This window comes from Equus caballus, chromosome 1, assembly GCF_041296265.1.
Source record: "Equus caballus isolate H_3958 breed thoroughbred chromosome 1, TB-T2T, whole genome shotgun sequence".
Lineage (NCBI taxonomy): Eukaryota > Metazoa > Chordata > Mammalia > Perissodactyla > Equidae > Equus > Equus caballus.
This window is the reverse complement of record NC_091684.1, coordinates 44,468,999-44,496,419: the sequence shown is the minus strand read 5'-3', so window position 1 is coordinate 44,496,419 and position 27,421 is coordinate 44,468,999. Positions and strand designations below refer to the sequence as shown.

The 27,421-nt window shown below is 37.3% G+C and overlaps 1 protein-coding gene across 1 annotated transcript in view; it reads right to left on the bottom strand.

The window, feature by feature from the left end:
- Positions 1-5,469: 5,469 nt before the first annotated feature.
- The window catches only part of LOC138918059 (uncharacterized), a 242,715-nt gene continuing 220,763 nt past the window's right edge, over positions 5,470-27,421 (bottom strand). The window contains exons 5-6 of the mRNA XM_070237964.1: positions 21,893-22,208; positions 5,470-8,868 (exon numbers count right to left, since the gene is read on the bottom strand). Of these exons, the coding sequence (XP_070094065.1) occupies positions 22,117-22,208 (92 nt within the window). The 3' untranslated portion in view covers positions 5,470-8,868; positions 21,893-22,116. The remainder of the gene's footprint in view (positions 8,869-21,892; positions 22,209-27,421) is intronic.

Below are 27,421 nucleotides of genomic sequence, written 5' to 3'. Positions count from 1 at the left end.
TGCCGTGTCAATTGTTTACAGTATCTGATAAAATTCTTTCCTCTGGGGTTTGAGGGTTGTCATTTAATGATGTCTCTAGACATGGGAAAATGACACCCAGACTTGTGAATGATAAGACTAGGTGTATTGCCTGAGACCCCTGCAGTATTTGGTCATGACTGCATACAAATGCATAGAGTTCAAAATTCAGACAACATTCCTTGACCCATAGGCTCACCTGTCATTAACTCACAAAGGGAAAGATGATAAACTGCAGAAGGAATTGATTTGTCTTTAAAGCCAATGGCAAGACTTAGGCCATAACAATTCAAGCAGCTTTGGTAAAGTATTTGCAGCACAAATAGTTTTATTCTTGTTGTGCAACTTATTTTCTCTTGTGAGCTTTCCTATCTTGCTGCATAACTCTTGCCTATCTCGTGTAAGGAAGCTTTTTTCAAAGTAAATTTTCCAGAACTAGTCAACTAGTCTCCCTAGAGCAACTTAAATGAACAAATATGTTCAGTAACCATTGCATTAAAGTGATAAAAATTCATTTTCTCTAGGATTTTTCACAAACTAAAACATTCCAAATTTCCTTGTGATTATCAGGAAGGGGAAAGTGAAAGTGTTTCCAAGACATGTTTGAACCACAAAATATTATATTTCATGGATAACCGCAGGGGATATATAGTGCATGGAAAAAGAGGAAAAAATAGTTCTAGGGTTTGATCTGTGATACTCGTCCTCACCTTACCCACCATTCAAGACCAGCTCAAAACCTCCACGAAGTCCTTTGCAGACAATTCTGGTCCACATTGATCTTTTCCTCCTCTGAACTCATCTTGCCAGTATCACTCAGTTCATCCTTTCCTTGCAGTATTCTTGAGTTAATTCACATGAATAAGCATCTTTCCAGTTGTTGCAAGATCCTTGAGACAATCCTGTATTGTTCAAGATGGTGCTCACTGATCTGGACACGTATGGTCCACATTCCTCCTCTGTTCCCACTGTCTTCGCGATTCCTCTGCCTGGACTTCCCTATCTCCCTATTTACTCGCTGTTTCATCTTTCACCCTTCCATTTCCAGATATTCAAATTTTATTCATTCTTCAACGTCTAGCAGAAATGTACTTTGCTGTGAAACCTCTCCCACCTCCAGAATTTCTAATCAGAAATTAACTCCTCTATCTCGGAAGTGGCATAGCAGGTTTTTTTTCTTCTTGGACATATCTCCTTTTACCTATTCACTTTTTGTTGGATGAACAGAAACTCTCATTAGACATACTGGGAATGTGCAACAAGAGGACACAGTGTGGCTAACTGCTGTGATTTGCTTCACTGTGGACAAGAGCTAACTTGGTCTGGAACAGAGAGTGTGTTTTGAGGGTCTATACAAGAGATGGTGTGCAACTAATGGGACAAACCTGTGAGAGAGGACAAGGGACTAACTGAGAAGTTTAAGTCATTCTGTATACATATACCAGATAACATTCTTCTCCATCTCCTCAGGAAAACTTGAGTAAAATCCACATTAATCACTGTCGCCTTTGCAATTTGATGTGGAATAAGGGAAAAAGGAAACATGGCGAACTGCGGAATCAATCCCCAAGGTGAGCACAAGGCCAAAGTAATCTGCCAGTCATATCCAGATTATATGTAATTATTTTTCATCATCTGTATATAAGTGTCAAATACTAGAAGGTGTATTTCATGTCTAAAGAAATTTTAAATTCTTCACATCTTTAGAATGTTGCTTTGGGAATAACATGATACGTAACATTTATTTAATGCTGAGAGTGTGCTGAGTACCATTCTAAATATATTACACGGATTAGGTCATTTAATTCTATGAGGTTGGAAATAATATTTCCCCATTTCAAAGAGTAAGAAACTGAGAGCATGAATCACCCAAGGTTACTTACCCAGTCAGGCCAAGGAGCAAGGGTAAGGACCCAGGTCACTAGGCACAGAGTCTGTCCACTCAACCACTAAGTCATACTGAGTCCTTCAGTGGGTTATGAATTGCTAGATGAATAGATTCTTGCTGCTTTATAGATAATTTTAATGAGTATATTCAGGGTTTATTTTTGACTTTTGAGGTAAAATCATAGAGAAAAATTAGGACTTCTTCCTAAAATACTTTCATATCAGAGACAGAATATTGGGCTGGAAAGGGCTCTGGGTCAGAATCAGGGTCCTGACATTTATCTTTTGTGTTGGAGTGTTGAATTCAGCCTCAGCAACTTGACCACATTCGCACTCAAATTGTCACCACCAAGAGGACATAATAGGCTGCTAAGACAGGGTAATTATTTAGTGCTCAGCCGAAATGAGAGGACTGGAGCAAATCCAAGTATTCAGGAATACTGGCAGTAGCAGCCTGGACATCAGCAATAATTCCTCTGTGTGATGCACAGGGAAAACAGTGAGTGTTGACCTCTGAGGTACAAGTGATAAGTGTAAATTACCACCTTTCTTTCTCAGTTGTCACCTGCTTCAATATTTCTCAGAAATAAAGAATCAGAGCAGAATGCATCGAACCGATTGTCAATGCAAATAATCTATGGTCAATCTGTAAATCAAAATTGGGGTGATTTTGTTATGAGCAGATCTGAGGACTAGCCTGGGGCCTTCCTATCCCAAGGAAGGAAGGGCACCAAAGAAGTGGGGTATACAGAGTAGTTATATACCGTCTTGGAACAAAGAGTATACATCACATATTACAGGAATGTCCTTTTTACAATTGTCACAAGATGCTAAGCCGGCAGAGCAGATCAGTGGTCACAAAATGAGCACAGCAAGTGGGTAATCCTTAGTTTCCAGGAAGAGATGCTTAACCTTAAAGGAATGCCGATATGGGGGTAAGCTACACCCCTATCTTTAGTGGCATCATTCTTGCCTTTGGGACATAGAAAATATTTAAAGCAGATGTACAATGCATGCTCAACGGCCCACATCAGGCCCTTCTGGAAAAACAAGGTCAGGCCGAATTACTTTTAAACCGAATGATTTCCTTGTATATCCTATTGCTTTTCATTTATTTGTCAGACAAAAGAAAGAAATCAATTCAAGAATGGGATGGATCAATTAGAAAAGAAAACAAAACAATTGGCAGGAAGCAAGAGAAGATTTAGTTGAGGTCTGCGGGAGCCAAATTAATTAAAAAGAATATAGCTCAGCTGAAAACAAAGTCCTGTTGCTTCCCCTGATTGAATTATATAGTCAATAAAGGACATTAGAAAAAGAACATAATCTTATTCAAAAAGAAAATATCTTATTTGGGCCTGCTTAATATGACTAAAGGTGAAAATACAGCTTGCTGACAAGTAAAAGAAAATCAAGTTTTAAAATCATGGAATCACAGAACATGGAAATAGGAATAAAATCAAATCAAATTTAGAACTTACTGAGCCCTACGATCTAGATTTATAGCTCTCAGTCTTCTAATATTTTTCCCAACTTCCAAATGGATAATTTTTATTTTCTTGATGTAAAGCCAAACTATAACGATAATTTTCGAAACATGTTTTCCACAAAATTTAGAGTTGCAGATTCAGAGGATCAGTTATTTTTAGGGAATTCAAAACTGATCCAAATAAGAAAATAGTTGGCAGGAAATATTAATTATTGATGGCAAGGTATTTCTGTTTCAAATCCCTGAAGCTGAGTAATAGTAAAGTCTTGTTAAGCATTAACTTATTCAATTTGATATGCCATCCTGAGGGCGCAAGAGTAGAGGCTGGAGACAATGGGGCAATGTTGTTAATGATCAGCCTGGACCACAAAGAACCTGCAAAGTGACTACACTTCCAGGGCAATCCTCTCCACCTAGAGAGCCTGCCTTGTTGAGGGGAACAACGAGAGCCAGTTGGTCTTTATCCAGCCACATGTTCATGGCTACCTAATCCATGGCAGGAGTCAGGCAGGGGCCGACACGGTGGCATAGGGTTAAGTTCATGCTCTCCACTTCAGTGGCCCGGGGTTCGCTGGTTCAGATCCTGGGCACGGACCTATGCACCGCTCATCAAGCCATGCTGTGGCAGGCATCCTGAATATAAAATAGAGGAAGATGGGCATGAATGTTAGCTCAGGGCTAACCTTCCTCAAAAAAAAAAAAAAGATGTCAGGCAGTTTTTGCCCTAGGATAACCATCTGCAGGTTGGAGTGCTAGGTGAAACCAATTGCCTACTACTGTTCTTGATCTGTTTCCTCCTACTCATTCTCATCACAAACCCTATTTCTGTCTTTATTATGATGTTGGGGTCTCTCACATGGCTTACACATCTGGAGGTTGATTTCTCTCCTGCTATCATAACCATGTCTCTATCAGTGTCCTCTCTTCAGTTTGGATTCATGAAAGCAAAACTCAGCTGGCCAGTTGAAACTAAAATTTGTCCTTGTTTGAAAATCTGGCCCTTCTTAACTTGAGGCTACACACAAAATAGTCTCAGTCATTGTTTTGAGCAAATGGGAAAACTGTCACCTTATCCTCCCTGATGACAAAGGGACTCCTCTCTAGATTAGTCAATAACATCAGTGCCTCAGATAAGTATTGGCAGCCAGTTGTCACCCTTGAAGTACTTCATGAGAAGCCACCTGCCTGGTGCGTATTAAAAATACACATCCCCGAGCCCAAGCGCAAACCCACTGTATGCAAATGTGTATGTAGTCAGCTTGTTAGAATTCATGGGCAAATGGAAAAATTTTGTATTTGCTCTCCAATTATAAGCAGGTCACTGAAGTTTGTGTGGTACAAAAAAAATGTTTCCTATGAATCAAAATAATTAAATTAAAACCCAGAGAAGCATAAAAGAATGTCCCCTAGGTGCCAGGCAATGCCATATATTCAATGCCACATATCATCCAAAGATATTAATTTATCAAAACAGAACATATATCCTGAAGGTGGTGACTAGCATAAAAAGGGCATACTTGTCACTAAGTAATGCTAATTAGTTAGCATGCTAATCTCCACTATCACACTATCACTATCCTGAATAAGTTTAGGAATGCAAAAAGTGATATTGAAGGCCTCTCATTCAGCTTTTCAGGATTTGAAAGCTCAAGTCTAAATTTGAAGCTGAAGCTGGATCTCAGATTTTGGCTAAAAATACCAAGGCTAAGATTTGGTGCTCTCCTAATAATTTATTCAGCTTCCCTCGTATCAATGCTAGAGACATTATAGTGAATCAGACAGACCAGGCCCTTGCTCTCATGGATTGTACGGTACAGTAGACAAACAACAAATGAATAAAGCAACAGTTAATTAACTAACTAACAATTAGCAATAAAAATAATTATATGTTGTGATAAGGGGTAAAAATTAAACAAATGAGGCTAGAATAGAGAACACTCGCGGTTAAGAAACATAATTTGGGTTGGGTTGGGTAAGGGAAGAGCTCTCTAAGAAATGGAAGGTCTGTAGGAGGGCTAAAACCTGAAGAGTGAGAAGCCAACCAGTATCATGGAAAGAAGGTCACACACTATGAATTTTTTAAAAGATGACATGTCATTTATTAAAATATCTACGTGCAGGAGAAAACGAGGATAGTAACCTCCAGCCAGAAGCTGAGGGACTTCCCCTCTCTTTTTTATACATCCCATTTATGAACTCTCTTGTATACATAAGTGAGACTCAAGATCCAACCTCCTCTGCCCACCCACCTTTCTAGAAATTATTTTGCAACAAGTAGGGAAGCATGCCCTCTTCCTCACAAGTAAATAAGCTTCTGGTACAATTTGAGCAAATGTTTACATCCTGCAAACGGGAACAGTAAGAATAAACAAGTTAAAATATAAATTTTAAGGGAGAGTCAAATACTCATTACACAAAACAGGAGAAGTCACTGTAAACAACATGTTATGTCTGAAAGATACAGATAAGTATTTGAGAAGTAAAAGATGCATATTATTAATTCATAGATTTTAACTTGTAGAATATGTGACACAGTATTCTTTTGTTGTTATGGAGGAAGAACAATAATTTTCTTCATCATCCCCATGAATCCCAGGGCAATGCAAATCCATACACTTATATATTTACTAGGCTTTGGGTGTACATTGTAAGGACTATATGAAAAACTTACAGGGGACAAGGTGTAAGAAGGTGAAGGAGGGCTTTCACGAAAGACAGAATCAAACTATAACCGTAAATAAACTAAGGATCTTTGCCTGCTACAGTTCGTGTTAGCCTAGCAACAACTCAGTATTGGCCTGTATTCCTACTGTTTCCTGTGCTCCATGCAATTTTTTAAGACTCTGTTGTGGTCTTCACTTAGTCAGTTTTAGATTCTTCATTTAACCTTCTAGGATAAAGCTACCATGTGGTGTTTGAAACTAGAGGTTCCCTTCTGGACTTTTGGGGTTTCAGTGGTTCCTAAAATAAGCAGAAAAATACATCTCATCTTGTTTTGATGTGGTTGTGGTTTGTTGCCCATAGGTTTCTAGTAAATGGTGAAGAGCCATCTTGCAATGGGATGGAAGCATCCAGGAAAATGATAGAGGGAATTTTACCAGGTGAAGAGTTAGGAAAGAGATTTGAAAATCTAGGAAAAATATCAGTACAGGCCCTGAAACAAGGCAGAATTTAGCATACTCAACAGGTAAAGGAATGGTGTTTTGCATCGTCGGGGAGATGGAGGGTTGCAAGAGATGAGCTTACGTCTCTTGATGCTGGTTCCGTGTCACGCAGGACAAGGAAAAGGCCAATGAAAAGCCAAAGCCTGACTTACACATTACAGGATCCTTCTTTATACTGTTTGTGAACTTGACTAAAGGCAGATAACAGCAGAAAGAGGACCACCAGTAAGTTTTTCTTTTTTAATCTCTCCAACCCTCCTCCCCACAAAAACAGAATAACTGGAATAGCAAAGCAAAACAAGTAGGCAACAACAACAGCGCAAATCTAAGTGACAAAGATAAACTATGAGACAAATAGCTTCGCAAACCCTAAAATACGAGCAGGTGAGAAACAAACAACTAACTTGTCCAGAATCACTACCCTCTTCAGCAATTTCTCTTCTTTTTTTCCACAGGTTGCCTCAGTAAGTATCATAGCCAAGCTAAACATTTACCAGCAGTCCTGCAAACTCACCCGCACATAAGGAGCATAGGGTCTGCAGAAGACCTCTCTGCAGGAAAGTGTTTGTGTCCTAAAATTAATCCAGAGTCCACCCACTGACTAGGCTGACTGCAGCCAATTAGGCTCAGAGAGGGCAGCTCATTATCACATCTTCACAAGCCAGAAGGAGAAATCTGGAATCAGTCCTTTAATATATTCTTTGGTTCCAGCTGTCTGACTTGAAAGCTCATACCCTAAGGGTCTGGAAGAATGCGCAGAGGGCCAGGCACGGAGAAAAGTTCAAATGGAGGAATTTGCCAGAGAAGGAGGGCGGCTCTCCTGAATGCGATGAAGGAAGGAAGCTCTTCCTTTTCCTTCAGCTTTCCTTTCTTACTCGGTTACCTCCCCATAAATACTTCCTGTTTGCTGCACTACATGGAGCAAATTTATCTGATAAACACATTCATATGGAAGATATTTAAGAGACCCAACACCAAGAAAAAATTAACAGTGGAATTTCTGGCATCTATGTAGATATTATTTTTGAAATAAGTATTATCTTTGACATTATGGTATTGACTAAATATAAAACACGTCTTCAATGGAAGTGACCTCCCTCTAAATGCTAAGAAGAGAGGCAACCAGAATTTTAGCATCCGGAACTTTTCAATGAAAGGTTTTGTATGGTCTACAACTAGACTAGGCAGCATAGGGTAGTGGTAAGAGCACAGACTCTGTGCATAGAGAGCCTGGCGTGACTTCTGGTTCTGCCATGTACTATTGTGGCACTGAATCTCTCTGATTATCAGTTTTGTCTCAGTAAGTCACAACAATTACAGGATATACCTCAGTCATCTATGAGCATTACATGACATCACATTTGTAAAGGACTTAGAATGGTGATATATGGGTGGTGGTCAGAATATCAACTGAGTAACTTGGTGTTGGCTAACAGAACTGGCATGAGTTTTAGCACTTCAGCAAAGTCTAATAGGGTTTTTTTTTTTTTACCTCAACATAAAACCAATTATCTCATGTATTGCCTCTAAGCCATGACTTTCATATTGAAACTACTAAAAACCCATAAAGGAATTTTGTTCATAACACTACTAAGTACCCAAAAAGTCATGGAATAAGAATCAGAAGACCAGAGTTTTCTACAAGCACTGTCCTGATCGATCATCTGTGCTCTCTTGAGCACCACCTCAGGTACCTCTTCTGTAAAATAAAACAGTAATAATTTTGACCGCCAACTCCTCCTAAGATGACCAGAATAATTTCATAATCAAGTAAAGTTGTGTTTACTGTCTAGCACAATAAATGACAGCACCATCTGGACAGAGTTTTAGTAGACGTTAAAAGTGATGAAAGTCAGGGACAGATATTTTTAGAGTTTGAGGACTGGTCTCAAGTGGTTTAAGCAGACCTTTCAATGAGTATCTGAATGGAATTTGGCAAAAATTCATGATATAATAGTTTAGGATTGGTTGACACCATGACGTGAGGGTATTGACATGAGTCTTAATAAGCAAACAGCTGCTTAATAAGCAAGCAGGTTGCCTGTTAGAGCAATCTATTGTCCTGAGAAGGAGGTTGTTTGCCGAGATGAACAGCTACTGTCCTGAGAAGAAGCTGGTCTGAGCAGTCTATTATTTGCATAGGTTGACTTTTAGCAAGTTATTGCAAGAAAAGAGACATTTACTAGTTTACAGCCTTATCTTCCTCAGCAAGAATTTCCGGAAACAAAGACCAAAGTCACACCGCTGGAGTCGTCCTTAGTTGTTGGTCTTGTGGGTAAGCTGGATGGATGCAGACAGTCTCAATTCTCACTTTTTGAAAAGGAAAATAACGTTAGAAAGTAGAACCATAAGAAAAATAACAGAACTGCGTAGGGGAATGGGACTTTAGAAATCACCTCATCCACATCAATCTCCCCAACTGATGAATGAAAAAGATGAAACTCAGAGCAAAAGCAAATGATTTCCCCACACTCTGCCTCTGAAGTGACACGGTCACGTCACCGCTAAGTCAAGACTCTACTGGTGGGTCCCTGACCTCATCATCTAATCAAAAGACATCATCGAAATCTCAGCTCACCACACAATGCTGCTGCTCTTTGAGTTTCATCTCTCCCCAGCTTCCACCCAGAGATAAGCTTCAAAATGTTTACCTAGCAGAGAGCTGACCAAAAGTTAATAAAAATGCACAGCTGTGTGCAAGTGGGGCCACAGGCATGGGCGCATACACATAACACAAACACGCAAATTCAAAAAGATTCCAGAAGCCTAACAGAGATTTAGATGAGTAAAATTTGCATTCAAATTAAACTAACAGGGCAATCTCCTCAGAGTTTTTATCATTTCCTCACCAACTACAGAGCTGATCAATATGCAAAAGTCTCGTATATTAAGGAGTTTCCTTTAGCCCCAAATTGCCCGCCAAAAAAACCCAAAGCAATTTGCACTCTGGGAGATTGTTTTACAAAGTTATTACAGCTGAACTGTAATATTGAACTGAAAATTCAAACCACTAACTTGTGCATAATAATCAAATAGCTAAATTCTCGTCTTGATGATAATTAAGCTGATTATAAATAAGCCTCTGCTCTTAAGTGTGTATTTAAGGAATGCCCAGCTTTTCTTACATAATTCTGTCATTTAATTAGACCAGAAATGTATTATAACCAATTCTTCCTTAGACTTTTACTTTAGGATCTAACTATGGTTAAAATGTTTTCGAGTCAGCCCTGACGGTCTAGAAGTTGTTTCCACGCTCTCCACCTCAGTGGCCTGGGTTTGTTTCCTGGTTGTGGAACCACATCACCCATCTCTCAGCTGCCATGCTGTGGTGGAGGCTCACACAGAAGAAGTAGGACTTACAACTAGGATATACAACTATGCACTAGAGCTTTGGGGAGAAGAAAAAAAAAAAAGAAGAAGATTGGCAACAGATGTTAGCTCAAGGTAAATGCTTCCCTGCCAAAAAAAAAGGAATGCTATTGTGTGTGTGTTTTTAAAAAAAAGAACTTTCTTTTTTCATCTGAAGTGCTTTTTGTTTTCTTTTTTAAACTTGGAGGAGTTGATCAGGAAGTATTGAGACAGAACCATCCCATTTAGTCTCCAAATACCTAGTGGTTACACTTGGAGGTCTAGAGATAATTGGCTGCTGCGAAATCTGTTGGTTTTTAAAAAATTATTAGCCATGTGACCTTGGAAGAGTTACTACTCTCTGTTTCTTAGTTTCCTCATTTGTAAAACGAGGCTTCTATTGAAAATTTTACATGAGCTAATACAGGGGAAGCACTGAGTGCTTAATAAATATAAATCATTGCTATTATGCATATTAAAACCTTTTGTAGAAAAATACCAAAAACTCTAAGGAAACCAGAATTTCCCAGGTATGCAGAATATTATACTATAGTTTTGTAGGTTTCTCTTTTTTTTATTATTTTATTTATTTTTTTTTTTGAGGAAGATTAGCCCTGAGCTAACATCTGTGTTCATCTTCCTTTACTTTATATGTGGGGCACCTGCCACAGCATGGCTTGCTGAGTGTTGCCATGTCCCCACCAGGGATCCGAACTGGCAAATCCCAGGCCTCTGAAGCAGAATGTGAGAACTTAACCACTGCACCACCAGGCCGGCCCCAAGTAGGTTTCTCTTTTTGTGAAAGCTCTACAATTGTTTCCTACAATAGACTACTTCGGATTTCCCACTTTTGTAAATGAAGCACTGACATGTATAATTAACTTTTTCTGAAGGTAGTTATGGAATGGACACAATATATGTTTTGCTGATTTCTACATATGCTTTCTTAATTGTCTTCCTTATTGTTCAAAGTAGCTGTCATCGTGGGAGCACACAGTTCTGACACCACCTACTTCCACAGACACAGCTCACAGCGCTTGACCTCCTGATGAGCTTGTGGATAAAGGTGAGGTCTGTAGCCTCATTATCATTTGAACTTTTCGTGCAAGCATTACTAGATGGTATATATCAATGGCATCTGTCATATGATTCCAAGATATTATAAACTACAAGATCATGTAAGAACAGTAAACTATAAAATAATTTTTTTAATAAAAGCAGCTAGTCCATTTGGGGTTCTTTCCACCCCACATTTTAGTCTGTGCACATGTGCACACAGCGCACACACACACACACATACTTTCTCAGCTACAGGCTTCTATCTGAAGATGTAGGAAAACTTAAGACTTTTCTATTAGCACTTTTCATTTTAAGGCAGAAAAGATGTAAGCAATGATTTAAAATCTATCATAATTTCCTATTCCCCCACTTTCCCTCAACTTTCCTGATAGGACCGTAGCCATATCTTTTAAAATATCCATCAGCACAGATAGACCATGAATTTAGAACAGCCAGCATTAAAAGCAAATAAAATAACTGCCATCTCTGTAGTAGAAGTATGAAAAGTCATTGAAGAAGAGTTTCTCTCTCCTGAGTGTGACATTGTACCTGAAATTCCAAGCATCAGAGCTCCATTCTTTGATTTTCTACATAAAACTATGTAAGCTTTCTAGATCTCCTTAATTGGTAATATGTAGTATCATCCTCAATCATTATGTTCTTAATGGGGACGAGTATAAAAAGGTATTTTACAACCATTAGACAACAATGTATAAGGGGAAATTTAAAAGGGAACTGCTGCCAAGCTAAAAGTATGGGATGTGAGGATTTACTTAGGATGAGCAGTTCTAGAAGGGACCCAGAATGGCACATCCTTGGGATCTAGAATACGTGTGTGGAGGAGCTTCTGGAAATGGCAGATAATTTAAAAGATGAAGAAAGCAGTGATCATAGACCCACCTTGCCAACCAAGCCATTTTGGCTTTCTGTGTAATCAGTATAATCTGAGTAATTCAGAAAAAAACATGGCAGTGATAAATGAATCCTATCCTTCCAGTAGTTTTAGAGGTACATGCGCAGGCTCTGACAGCACTGAAGTACAAGTGTAAAGAGGGAATCATTTTTATTATAAGGATAATATTTTATATCTATATACACTCTGTAAAGCAAAACTGTAAACACTCACATTATGTTTTCCTTAAGGGATATTTCAGTTACCTCTTGAAACGTTTGAGATTTAGAGGATGCCAATAAATGTCAGTTTTCAGGACCTGGGAAGACTTGTATTTACAGGAGATTTCAGGAAGCTGTATCTTTTAAAGACTCAACATCTTTGAGTTTCGTTTGAGAAGGAAAATAGATTTTCCTGATAGAATAAAGTGTTTCAAGGTCTCAGTCACATCACACAGGCTTTGGAAAACATTGGCATGCTAACTTTTAATGGGTAATTTTAGCCTAGTTATCTTCCTCCCCTTTTCATTTCCTTCATGCCACTCCACTCATACTAGTTATGTAAGACTTGAGTTCTAGAGGCCTCATTTGAGACAGACTAAGAAAATCCAACTCAAGAGGAATCCTGCAGCAGGTTTGAGACCAAAAATAAAGAATATTCCATAGTAATTCCATAGGAAGGACAAATTACTGGTGATTTTTCATATGTTTATTTCATTAAAGAAAAATGAACATTATACTTGTCTCATATTTACATAAAAAGAGAAAATATGCCTACAATAAATAAAATAATATTAATTAGCTCATACGAAAATTTAGTTAGAGTTTCAGCACTACAAATGTGAGAATGCTAAAAGGTTACTGCACCAAAAACAAGTGGATTAAAAACAGTTTATCAAATGGCTTTTCCTCATCATCCAGGAATAAATATCTTCAATATTCCTGTTTTTAGCAGAAAACTTTGTCATTTCAACTATTTCTAAATGAATCTCCGAAAGGTAATCATTTATTATCCTTTTATTATACTAAACGTTCTTTTAATCTGGTTCATTTATTCAAAGACATTAAACTGTATTCCTTGATGAACCAAGTAAGCATTTCTTTGGTATTTTGCATTTTACCTGGACACAGACTTAACCGAAAAGGAAGGAATAGCTAGCTTTTAACTGCAAGAGAATATTACATTCCCTCTCTCAAGAGCCATTTATTTCAACCAGTGTGTATGAAACATTTATCTTGAAAAGTTCCGGCTGAATTGGCTAATCTCTGCTCCAAGGAAAAGACGTTTCTTTTCAGTGAGAATCTCCTGATAGAAGAAAGATTACCCCAGAGGAAGATATTTATTTTATTTTCTACCCCAAAGCCAAAATCCTCCCCCAAACAATAACCACAGTTAAGCACAATTATCATCATGGTTTCCCAGTTTAAAAACTGCTGTCATTCCATAGTTTTAATTTCTTCTTCTATCCTCCTGGTCCGCCATTTTGAAGAACGATTTGAATTAGGTTTGGAGATATAATGAATTTGTCAGAATTCTAGAGCGATCACTTAAAACACACTATCACTTTCTGAAGTTTAAAGCACTACACTATCTTCTCAGTGTTCTTAAAATAAAATCCTAATTTCTCCTTACCATAGAGGATGAGGCTCCACGAGACCTGGCCCCAGCCTGCCTCTACAGCCCCATCTCATTCCATCTTCCCCCTTAGCTCATGTACCCCTGACATATTGACCTGATTTTGTTCTTCAAGTGTGCCAACTCACTCCTTCTTTAGATCCTTCACATTTCCTGTGTAGTTTTCTCTCTCTGGCATTCTCAGTGAAAATGCTGTATCCTTCAGAGAAGCCTTCCTTGAGTGTCTTCTTACCTAAAGTATTAACTTCACCCTAGTTACTCAATAATTTTTCCCTTTATAAAACTAATTAGAATCTCAAATTAGCTTGTTATTGATTATGTTGCCTGCTCCTTGTGTCTTTCTCAATATGAACATAATCTCCTGGGAGAGGGCTGAGATCTGGTACTTAACTGCATGGCTCACTTGGGAATCCTCTGAGCCAGGAACAGTGCCTGGCAAATGAAATGCTCTCAAAAAGTATTTGTTGAATGAATGATGGAGTGTGTGAGTGAATGAATGAAATAAATGTCCCAGATGGGGTTGAAATCCAAAATCTATGGCCTACGACTTCTATCTGTACACACCAGTTATCTTCACAATAATATCAAGATAATATTCTCCCTTAGAGAGTTGTTTGGATCAAATGAGGTGAGGTCTGTAAAATCCTCAGCACTGTACTTGGTGTATATTACTTATCTGTAAGCTAACAATCACCACAACTATGACTATTGCTGATAATATAGTTATTAACTTAACTCACATCGATCTGAACAAAATGAAGTGTCATCTAAATGATTTAAAAAACCTAAATATCCCTCCTACTAATGAATAAATAAAGGAGAAACTGAATAGTGCAAAGTCATAGTTATCATCATTAACTCAAAGTCACTATTGGACTCAAGATTAAAAATAAAAATCTTGCCAGTGTAAGAGCCCCCTCTTTCATCAGGAGATCAAAGTATGAATTGTGCTTACCAAGTTCTCAAGTACCTAGTGGGCAAAGGATCTGCCTGCAAAATTACTTTCGTACTATCTTATACTATCTCTTCTCTTTCTCTTTCTCTCCCTCTCTCTTTCTTTCTCTCTCTAGTCTTTGCTATAATTGCCAAAGTCTGCTTTCTTTGTAGTTCTTACATTCTTAACTTCTAAATTTCTGTTGTCATTGACAAAAATCTTGAAATGTAGCATCGAAACTATAGAAGAGTTAGGCTCATGCGGTCACCATGTGTTCAGGCTGTTGGATGAGCTGAAATAAGGTGTTCAGACCACCACTGAGTTTCACTGTTTTACATTTTTTAAGTCAGTCTTTCATATAAAACCTCTGTTTTAAGAAGAGACTACAGGGGCCAGCCCCATGGCCGAGTGGTTAAGTTCACGCACTCTACTTCAGTGGCCAACGGTTTCGCAGGTTCGGATCCTGGGAACAGACATGGCACTGCTCGTCAGGCCATGCTGAGGCAGCGTCCTACATAGTACCACCAGCGGCACTCACAGCTAGAACATACAACTATATACTGAGGGGTTTTGGGGAGAAGATGGGAAAAACAAAAAGAAAATAGATTGGCCACAGATGTTAGCTCAGGTGCCAATCTTTAAGAAAAAAAAAAAGACTACAAAGGGAAAGTAATGGGATAACCCTTCTCCTTTTCCAAGCAGACGTGTCAATGCACACATACACACACACACATGCACACAGAAGCCTTCAAATGTAGAATAATAGTCACCTCCCTCAAGCCTACCCCTCTTGTCATATCATTGCCACTAAAATTATTAATATAAATTCATAGAAGCAATATGTCAAAGCTCAAACAAACCATATCTTTTCAAAGCAAGATGATGTTGTTTCTCTTTATAGCTCCTAGTTTTTCAAACTAATTGTATATTGTAGATGCTCCTGCAGCAGCCTGAACTATAAATAACTCACTTCCCTCTAGCTGTCTTTTCATTGTGTTCTGTGAATTACTGTCAAAGAAAGATCCAAAGAGAAAATGAGTTTATGTATTTGGGGAGAAAAGTCAGCCACAGCCCACTATCAATTCTTTTAAGGGATGCTTATTAATTTGGGATGACCATAGCTTAGGTTTCTCTGTATTTATCCTGGAATGCTCATATTTGGACCACTTTGATAGTCTTAAAACACTGACATAATAAGTGGGAGAATAAAGGAAGATATCATCTTTGCAAAATTAAAAATAAAAAAGAAAATGTGAAGATAAATGAAATAAAATTAAGATTGGAAAAATGGTACAGAGTCTTGAACTATAGTAAGAATTTTGGCTCAATCACAAATTTCACGGTCTGATCAATTTACACAATTGTGTCTCTATTTGTCTACCAAAGAGGATTACATATATCCTGCATCAAATGAAATGATGTTTATAGAAGTAGTATAATAGAACAGAAACAAACAAAACCGTTAAGTGGAAGTCCTTTTTGAATTCTGGGCCTACAATTAAAGAAATGTAATCCTTCCTATTCTGTAGTCCCTAATACTGAGGGCTTCAGTCTACCCATGTGAATTACCAGAGATCTGAATGATCTCTTTCTATTCTAGCGCCATTTCTCTAACATGAAAGTGTAAAGTATTTATAACTTACTGTTCTAGCTATGTTAGGCGTTGTCCCTGTTCCCATACAACCCCCGTCTAGGAGAAATGACCTCTCAGAGCCTTTACTGAAACTCAGGTGTGGCATAGGAAGCCATCTTAAGTCACGCGACTCCCGGAGCCACGGCTTTTTAAACCATGAAAATTTCTGCCTTTTGAGCATTTCATTCATAGCTGGTCATCAGCTATGGCCTGATGTACAAATATAGATAAATCTAACAAATTCCTTCTCTTAATCATACAATCAGGAAATAAACAAAGAATTCTCAATTAAAAGTAGGATAGGAAAAGGAATCACCAGGTTTTTGACTAGACATGTAAATGCAATAGTACTAACATTATATCTTAATCTTTGCTACTGCAGTATTCTAAAATTTCCTCAAATTGAGACCAGCATCCAGCTTCAGTATTTGCGAGATATATCTTTGTTGCACTCTTTCTTGAATTTTCATGAGATTCTGTTTATTGCTTTCTGTGCATCATTACCCTAAACTCACTTCATTTGAGCTAGCTTGGTGGTCCTTGCTTATTTGCCATCAAAAGAAGCAAAGATTATCCCACAAAAGCAATCTATGTGATTTTCGGTAGCCCGTGTCATTCTTACTTTCCATTGAAATGGATATTTATGATATGAATATAGAGCTGTAGTCTTAGGTATTTCTCATTTCCTGTGTATATCACCCAAAACACACATGCACAACTACCAATCTCCTCAATCAAATACTCTCAAAAGAGAAAGTTGGGAGCTTATCTCTGGAATAAAGGTAAGTCAACAAGCGCTCAATGAGGTAAGCCATGGAGTCAGTTGGTGAGCTCTAAGAACCCCGTTGCAGATCTGGGGGACAATCATTTTGAAGAACTTTTCGTTGCAACCTCAATTCCCAAGAATATTTTGCATTAATTGAGGTTGGCGACGAGCTAACTAAAGAGTTAACATTAGTATCATGAGTGTCTAACAGAGAAAAATGGTGAAATTGGAAAGTGTGTGAGTAGAAAGAAAAGGACAGGACAAAATTATGGTAGAAAGTGTGGCTAATTCACAGCCAAAAGAGGAAAAGACAAAAGCTAATTGTAAACTGAAATCTTTCAGTACAAATAGATATCATACACAGAGGGAGAGAGAGAGGAGAGAGATTTTACTCAACATTATAATAATTGAACAGCTGTGTTTCACTAAGAAAAAACTGAATGATGTTAAAATTCCCCAGACAGAAAAATGGCTAGTGCAATCTGGTACATATACTGAAGAGAATATTATACAGTCTGTTCAAAAGGAGTTAGCATTTAGTCAAACAAAACATTTGAAGTCAAATCAAATCCAAATTGTACATCTGCCAGAGAATAAACGTGTGATCATAATGAGTTTATTTAATCATTATGGATTCTAAAGATAAATGAACAATGAAATCTATCCTAATGATCATTGTGCAAACAACTGGAAATACTGCATAACAAGAACATTAATCTTGAATTCAAAAGACCTACATTTTAGGCTTAGATACATCTTTAGAGCTATTGAAACTTGGGCAATAAGTTCATCTCTAACCCTTGGGTTCTTTATATATTAATAAGAATATACATGCTGTGCTTAGTAGAATATCTTGAGCAATAAAAATAATGTTTCAAGTAAGTTTTCAAATGAGTTTTAAATAAATTCCAAAAAGCAGGATTAAAATATTGAAAGTAGAATTTTGAGTTGTGTTAAAAATATAGAAGACATTTCAGCAGAGCTCGTATGAAAATTGTAAATGCAGAAGGAAGATTAACAAGGTCCTATACAATCATGATATAAAGTATATGAAATGTTCTGTATTTTAACATAATTAAAAATAAATTTTTGGAAATACGACTATCAAAATACTTAAGCTCCTTTCCTAAAGATGGCAAAAAGAAAATGAATAAATAAAACAAAGCTGGAAATTATCATATTCAAAATAAAAGTTTTTTTATCCCCAAAAATGAAATACATTTTCTATAAGTTAAAAAAGTTCTCAAGAATGTGTGGGTAAAAGCTGTAGAATATGGTGTTTATTCCATGTCCTCACGGCAATTCCCATAAATAAATTTTAAGTAGTGTAAGGAAACAGTGCACTTCCTCCCTCAAACATGCAAAGAAAAAAAATCCTTCCCTCCCACAACTTGGCCTGCTTCTCTTAAGATTTCTAATAGTCTTTACCATAGTGTGCAAAATATAGCCCTAAGGAGGATATATAAAGAAAAGAAACTATGGTAATAGCAATAATAAATATGTTCTCTGTGGCAGGCACTCTGCTAGGCTATTTTCCACAATTATGCTATTTAAAATCATTAAATGTTCTCTTGCACAATTATCATTAATTATTTACATCTTATAAAAGGAGAAAATGGGGTCTTGAGAGATTTAGCAATTTGTCCAAGGTCACATAGCTGATAAGTGTAAAATTCACAGTTTCAACTCAGTTTATCCTCCCCAAAGTCCAAACTCTTACCTCTTAGACCATATTGCATCTTGAAGTATAGAAATAAAAGCATATTCCAAGGGTGACCCTTTTCTAAATAGTGTTCCAGAATGAAATGAGTGGCTCTAGGATTCCAACCCAAAATTAGACGAAAATTTTGCTCAATAGGAGAAGAAAGTTATGGTCCCCAGAACTCTTGTTTTATAATTGCGAAGCACAAGCGCGTGTTCACATTAATTATTCTATACTTTGTCAGCTCTCATAAACCTTTTGGGTTACAACTACACTGAAATTTTACTAAAAGCAGTTCTTGTGACCTTAAACAAAATAGATTCTTTATAGAATGGAGCTAGTCTCTTTAAAGAGAATTTTTCAGTCCATTATTTATGTTGTTTAGTTTTCAGAAAACTATCTGCAGCCAAATCAGAATAATACTAATAAAAAATACAACCTAGACCCATTCCCATCTCTTCATTTCAATGAGCATTTAGTTTAAAGCCTTGTAAGATCATTTAATGTGATCATTGGAACATAGTGGTTCATCAGTGATGGGGTCACCTCCACTAAGGAAGCAATTTGCATGCAATGAGAGACACAAAAATGAAAGTTTTATCCTTGATGTAGAGGAAATAGAAGATAAATAAAACAAATGACTTGACACTTTACTCAGGTAAATGTTAGAGAGTAATATTGTCTGTGAGGCTGTAGAATAACCTGGGAAAGTACTGTTTTCTCAAAAGGAAGAGAAGTAACATGGCTCTGACATGGTTCAACTCAACAAATATTAACTGAAGATATACTGCTTCTCCCATTAAAGGGTAGAGTCTATTTTCCCTCCCTTTGACTACGGCTGGCCTTGTGAATTGCTTTGACCAACAGAACGGAGCAGAATTGAACAACCATGAGTCATTACATCAATTATGCTTATCTCAGTTAAATGTACTTTTCATCATTTCCTTACATTTGTTGACCTTATATACAATTCAGGACTTGTGAGATTCATCTTATCATTTCTAAAATAATAAAAGTATCAGTCACAAAAATAGCATTTAACTTACTACAGATTGTTTCCTAATGCATAATTTGAAAGTTTGGGTTTGGTTACAGCTGATTTACATAATGCAAAAGCTGAAAAAGAGAGAAGTTAATTTTATAAACAAGAGTTCTTAGAAATTGCTATTTCTCAAACAGAAAGAAGAAAACATGTAGTCAATTTTTGTGCTACCTAGTCAAGTGTCATTGCCTTGCTCTCGGAAACGTTTCAAAGAAATTTACAACAGAAAGAGAACAAAAGCAGGAATAAAACTAGAACAAATAACCCAAACCTCCGCTAATAGAATGAGAGATACTAAAAGGAATAATCAGACTTAGAAGAATCAAATAATTAAAGGTAGACAATTGACATACAAATACCTGAAATTGTAAGCAAGTTCACAGGTTTATAACAGCATTTGAAGGACACAGAGGCAGAGTTGCAGAGATTAAACAGTCTTTTGAAGGTGTTCTCACAATTATGATGAAGAAAATCAAAAGTAACTTCAAAAGAGAACAGAAAAATCATGCAAACTTGGCTATCTGTGTCCTCTCAAAATTCCACTATCTTCTACTATTATTTTTGGATAATAGAAATTTTTTTGTTCATATTTTTCATTTGCAAATTACTTTTGTATTACAGTCATGCAATTCTTAGTGCACGCAATGGCGATTCATTCTGAGAAATGTGGTGTTAGGCGATTTTGTCATTGTGCGAACATCATAAGGCGTACTTCCACAAACCTAGATGGTATAGCCTACTACACATCTAGGCTATATGGTCTAGCCTATTGCTCCTAGGCTACAAACCTATACAGCACATTACTATATTGAATATTGTAGGCAATTATAACACAATGGTAAGTATTTGTGTATCTAAACATATCTTTTTTTTTTTTACAGATTTTATTGTTTTCATTTTTCTCCCCAAAGCCCCCCGGTACATAGTTGTATATTTTAGTTGTGGGTCCTTCTAGTTGCGGCATGTGGGACGCTGCCTCAGCGTACTTTGATGAGCAGCGCCATGTCTGCGCCCAGGCTTCAAACTGATGAAACAGTGGGCCGCCTGCAGCGGAGCTCATGAACTTAACCACTTGGCCACGGGGCCAGCCCCTAAACATATCTAAATATAGAAAAAGTACAGTAAAAATATGGTATAAAAGCTAAAAAATAGTACACCTGTATAGGGCACCTATGATGAAGGGAGCTTGCAGGAATGGAAGTTGCTCTGAGTGAGTCAGTGAGTGAGTAAGTGGGTGAATGTGAAGGCCTAGGACTTACCATGCATGGAGCTGTCATCCACTATGATAACAATGCCTTTTTCTGGAATACCTCCTGAAGGGCCTGAGATTTATTTACATCAGCATCACCACAAACATGTGAGTGATGTGTTGTGCTACGACAGTACAAGAGCTACAAGTCACTAGGCGATATAAAATTTTCAGCTCCATTATAATCTTATAATCTTATGGGTCCACCATCAATATGCAGTCCATCACTAACTGAAAAGTCATGACGTGGCACATGACTGTATTTCTATATGTGACCCAATTAGTGGCCACAAATACTGTTTCCATATCACTGATCATAGGTGCATAAAAAATATTTATGATTATCTGAATTTTAGCCGTTTAAGCACTGAGTTTTCTTTTTACCAGAACTCCCTTGTGAAAAGAATGTTCAACATGCAGAATATCAGGGCATTATCTCAAGCAAATACTTGGTTATTTCCAAAGGCTTAGCTGTAATTTCGACATAAATAGGTTCCTCTCAACATTATCCAAGGATGTGGACTCCCTGAACTATTTCTCTGCTTCAATGCTTATTTGTAGCCTCCTGAATAAAGAGAAAATGCTTACCATACATTCATTCCTGTCCAATGGGTCCCATATCTGAACTTCATTTTGATTCTTACCTGAGTCTACCTCAACCCCTAAATAAATTTGTCTGTTCTAGATGACCTACTTTCTCATCCCAATGCTGGTATCATCTGCAAAGAATGACCCTCGGGAGAGTAGTAAGACACAGTCCCGGCACCCATCTAAACCTTCCCATCACAGAACCAGATGTGTGTTCATACAAAGTGCTTTGGATCCTTAATAACACTGCTAGAGCAGTTGTGGTTTCCACATGACTTCCCAATGGCAGAAACAATTGTCTTAACACTGGTCAGAAACAGTGAGCTCTTTGCTTCTCCCCTTGTCCCCTAGAGTGTATTCTCAACATTGCAGCCAGAAGTATCACAGTGATACCAAAGTCAAACCTGAGTTTTCAATTTTGAAAACTCTTCAGTTTTTCACTTCTACTGAAAACCTTCTAACTAAGCATAAAAGCAAAGTCCTTACCTTTGTGACTATCCACAATCCTATCTGCCAATCTTTCTGATGTCATCTTCTACTTTTCTTCTCATCATTACTCCACTCCAGCTCATAACTCTGTGGCGTTCATTGAAGACACTACACAGACCACTCCCACTTTAAAGTCTTCATATTTTGTGTTTCCTCTGCCTGGAATTCTCTTCCTCCATGTATCTGCACTTCCTTCACTTTTTTTCATTCATTCAACATTTTTATGTTGCCTTCTCAGTTTTCCCTAGCCAGGCACTGGTTCCCAGGGCAGTTTCTGCTCTTGTGTCTCTGCAACAGGAGCTCTCATTCATTGCTGGCGGGAATACAAAATGGTACAGCCAGTTTAGCAGACCGTTTGGCAGTTTTTTACAAAACTAAATACATTTTTACCATAGGATACAGCAATCTCACTCCTTGATATTTACCCAAATAAGTTGAAAATTCATGTCCACGCAAAAACTTGCATATGGTTGTTTATAGCAGATTGATTCATAACTGACAAAACTTGGAAGCAACCAAGATTTCCTTTGGTAAGTGAATGGATAAACTGTGGTACATCCAGACAATGAAATAGTATTCAACATTTAATAAAGAATGAGCTATCAAGCCATAAAAGACACAGAGGAACATTAAATGCATATTACTAAGTGAAAGAATGCAATCTGAGAAGGCTACATACTGTATAGTTTCAATTATATGATGCTCTGGAAAAGAGAAAACTATGAAGACAATAAAAAGATCAGTGGTTGCCAGGGATGGAGTCAAGAGGGGGAGATGAAAAGACACAGCACAGGGACAGTGAGACAACTTTGTATGATATTTTAATAATGGATACATATCATACTTTTGCTCAAACTCATAGAATGTACAACACCAAGACGAAACCCTAAGGTAAACTATGGACTTTGGGTGATGATGTAACAATGTAGGTTCATCCTTGGTAAAAAATGTGAGTGATGTTGATAATGAGGGAGACTATACACATGTGGGGCAGGAGGTATATGATAAATCTCTGTACATTTCTCTCAACTTTGTTGTAAACCTAAAGCTGCTCTAAAAAAAGTAGTGTTAAAAAAAACACTACTTCAACACTGGGAGACAATTTGCATGACAAGATGAGGTACACCAGGAATAAAGTTCTCATTGAAATTCAACTCAGTGACCAGAGAATAAATGGAAAGGTCTCAAATAGCACAGGAGAAAATAGCAAAAACATGACTTATGAATAAAAAAACAAGAGTCAAATCCATTTACAGGCACACTACAGATATTTCAATTGCTCCCTTGCACTTGGATGGAAGAATCTGAGGCTGACGGTTCTAGCTATTTTTGCCTTGTGGCAGCTGAGCCATGGAGATAGGATTTTATCACTACTTTTGTAATCCTATTGTACTGAGCAGCCAGGAACAGAATGAAAAGCATTGAATCTCACGGTAATGCAATGACCAAGAAAGTGGACAGAAAAAGAACTGGGGAAAAATCTTCTGACTTAGAAGTTTTGCTCAGAATCACTAGTTTACTATATTCATTTCCTGTGGCTGTTGTAACAAGCTGCTAAAAACTTGGTGGCTTAAAACAATAGTGATGTATTCGCTCACAATTCTGGAGAGCAGAAGTCTGAAGCCAGTATCACTGGGCCAAAATATCTAAGGGATTACAGAGCTGTGAAGTACTTAAGAGTCAGAACATTACTACTGACCTTACAGAAATAAATTAAAAAAAAACATTATAAGGCAATAATGTAACAATTGTACGCCACAAATTAGATAACTTTGATGAAACAAATTCCTAGAAAGACACAAACTATCAAAACTGACTCAAGAAGAAAGAGAAAATATAAATAGATCCATAATAAGTGAAATTGAACTAGGAATTTTTAAGATTTCCTGCAGAGAAAAGCCCAAGCCAAGATGACTTCACTACTTAATTCTATTAAACATTTAAGGAATAATTAATACCAATTCTTTAAACTGTTGCAAAAAAATAGAAGAGGAGGGGATACTTCCTAACCCATTCTTTGACAGGTTACCTTAGATACCAAAACCAGAAAAAACATCGAGACAAGAAAACTACTGACCAATATCTCTATGGATATAGACATAAAAATCCTCAACAAAATACTAGCAAACAAAATCCAGTCACATGTAAAAAAAATATTTTACACAACAAAGTGGGATTTATCCGGTACTGTAAGATTAGTTAAACATACAAAAATCCCACTAATGTAATACACTATATTGATAGAATACAGGACAAAAAACACATGATCATTTCATTAGATGCAAAAAAAGCATTTGGCAAAATCCAACAGCTCTTTATGATAAAAACACTGAACAAACTAGTAACAGAAGGGAAATACCTCAACTTGATGAAAGACACTTATGAAAATGCCATGGATGTCCAGTGGTGAAAGAGAGAGAGCTTTCTGCCAAGACGAAAAGCAAAAGAAGAATGCCCACTTTTACCACTACTGTTCAATATTGTATGGGAGGTTATAGCCAAGGCAATTAGGAAAAAAAAAAAAAAAATGACATCATGATCGGAAGCTAAGAAGTAAAATTATCTCTATTCACAGATGATGTGATCTTCTATGTAGGAAATCTTTAGGAATACACAAGTAACTATTAGAACTAATAAACAATTTTAACAAGGTCTCAGTATTCAAGGTCAATGTACAAAGTAATTTGTATTTTTATACTATCAATGAACAATACAAAAATGAAATTAAGAAAATTATTCAACTTACAGTAGCATCAAGAATAAGAAAATACTTAGGAGCGAATTTAACAAAAGAAGTGCAAGACTTACACTATGAAAACTCTAAAACATTGTTGAACGAACTTAAAGAATATCTAAACAAATGGAGAGACCTAAGATGGCAATATTCCCCAAACTGATGTGCAGATTCAATACAATTCCTGAGAAAATTCCAGTTACTTATTTTGCAGAAACTGACAAGCTGATCATAGAATTCATATGGAAATGCAAGGGACCCTGAAAAGCCAAAACAATCTTTAAAAAAGGAACAAAGTTGGAAGATACACACTTCCCAATTTCAAAATTTACTGTAAAGCTACTGTACCTAAGACAATATGGGGATAGCATAAGGAAAGACATATAGAGCAATGGAATAGAATCAAGAGTTCATAAGTTAACCATCACGTTTATGGCCAATTGATTTTCAACAAGGGTTAAAATCTTATCTTTCAATAAGACAATTCAATAGGAAAAGAAGAGTCTTTTCAAAAAATGTTGCTGTGACAACTGAATATCTGCATGCAAAAGAATGAAGCTGGACCTGTGTCTCATATGACATACAAAAATTAACTCCAAGTGGATCAAAGACCTGAATGTAGAAGTTAAAACAATAAAACTTTTTGAAGAAATAATAGGAGTAAATCTTCATGGTCTTGGAATAGAGAATGGTTTTTAAAATATAATATTAAAAGCACAAGCAACAAAAGAAAAAATAGACAAATTAGACTTCATCAAAATATAAAGCTTTTTGTCCTTCAAAGGATAACATAAAGAAAGTGAATGGCCAATGGGCGAAAATATTCATAAACCATATGTCTGACAAGTGACTTGTATTGATTATGCAAACAACTCTTATAACTCATAATAAAAAGATAAATAATTCAATTAAAAAATGGGGAAAGTGTTTGAACAGATATTTCTGGAAAGAAGATGTATAAATGGCCTACAAGCACAAGAAAATATGCTCAACATCACTAGCCATTAGGGAAATGGAAATCAAAACCACAATGAGATATCACTTCCTTCTAGGATTTGTGCAGTTGCTGGCCTGGAATCCTTTATTTACCAGCATAAGCCAATTCTATCTGTCTTAAGATGACTATAATGCCATCCTCCTAAGAAGCTGGTACTACTTTATATATAACTGGACAATACTTTTTCTGACTACTCTTTCTCCACCTGTAAGTATCTGAGATGTGAAGGGACAAGTACTCCTACTGTTTTGTCCTCCTCTAGTCTGCTTTTATTCTACAAATTGCTAGGCACTAAATTCTCCTCCTCATACTCTTTAAGTAAAAGTTGGAGGGCCCTCTTTTACTCTAAGTGTCTGAAACTCCAGGAAATAGACCATTTCACTGAGCTCTAATTTGCCAAAGGCCAATTTCCATAAAGTTTTTTCCTCTGGCCTTTCCTTAAAGAAAGCAGTCCTATCACTTTGCCCCGGTTCCCACCAGATTTAGGTGCAGAGAAATCATGGAAAATCAAATAGAACTTTCTTAAGAAGAGCTATAAAACTTAATATAGGGATAAAAAACATGAAAATTTAGCTAATTGACCATTCAGGAAATTGTCAAGTCAGTGAACTGGATTTTGTGGTTTAGATTTTAGAAAATGGACCTCAACGCCAAGTCACAGAAGTGTGTGTGGGAAAAAGTTTAGGATTTGGGTGGGGAACACTAATCAGCAGATTGGACAGAAACGTTCCAGGAGACAAAGTAGAGACCAGGTTGTGAGCTTTCCCACACAGAATGTATTTACATATTAGAAGTAAGGGCCAAGCATTTAGCCAGCTTCTTTTCTGCGTTGCTGCTGGTGGGGAAGGGGAGGAAATTATGGGAGAAGCACAAGAACCATTCAGGGTGGAAATAGAGTCAGCACCTCTCTTATGTAGCTAAGGAACACACAGTGCAGGACAGATTAAACTAAATTAGTGTTAAGAACTGTGAGGGGCCGGCCCCGTGGCCAAGTGGTTAAGTTCGTGCCCTCCACTGCGGTGGCCTAGGGTTTGGATCCTGGGCGCGGATATGGCACTGCTCATCAGGTCACATTGAGGTGGCGTCCCATGTGCCACAACTAGAAGGACCCACAACTAAGATATACAACTGTGTACTGGGGGAGTTTGGGGAGATAAAGCAGAAAAAAAAAAAGATTGGCAACAGTTGTTAGCTCAGGTGCCAATCTTTGGAAAAAAAAAAAAAAAACTGTGAAAGTGGTGCTAAGATTTTACTCTGCTTGCAAGTTAGAAAACCTGAATCTCATATAACGAGCAGCAGACCAGTCTTCCTGATTTGCCCTGGAAAGAAACATAGTTTTTATTTATTTATTTATTAAAGATTTTTAAACTTATTTTCCTTTTTCTCTCCAAAACCCCCCCGGTACATAGTTGTATATTCTTACTTGTGGGTCCTTGTAGTTGTGGCATGTGGGACGCCGCCTCAGCGTGGCTTGATGAGCGGTACCATGTCCGTGCCCAGGATTCAAAGTGATGAGACACTGGGCCGCCTGCAGCGGAGCGTGCAAACTTAACCACTTGGCCACGGGCCAGCCCCCAAGAAACATCATTTTTAAAGTGGACAGTAAACAAACATGGCCTCTACTCCTGAGGGAGATACTGTCTCTACTACCGAAGGTTTTTCACTATACAAACATCTTCAAACAGATAATCTAGAACAAAAGCCATTGGTACGTTTGTTCATAATACACACAGAAATGTGAAAGACCCATGGAGAATTATCTCCTAACAGATAGGAGTTCAGTTTAATATTTACT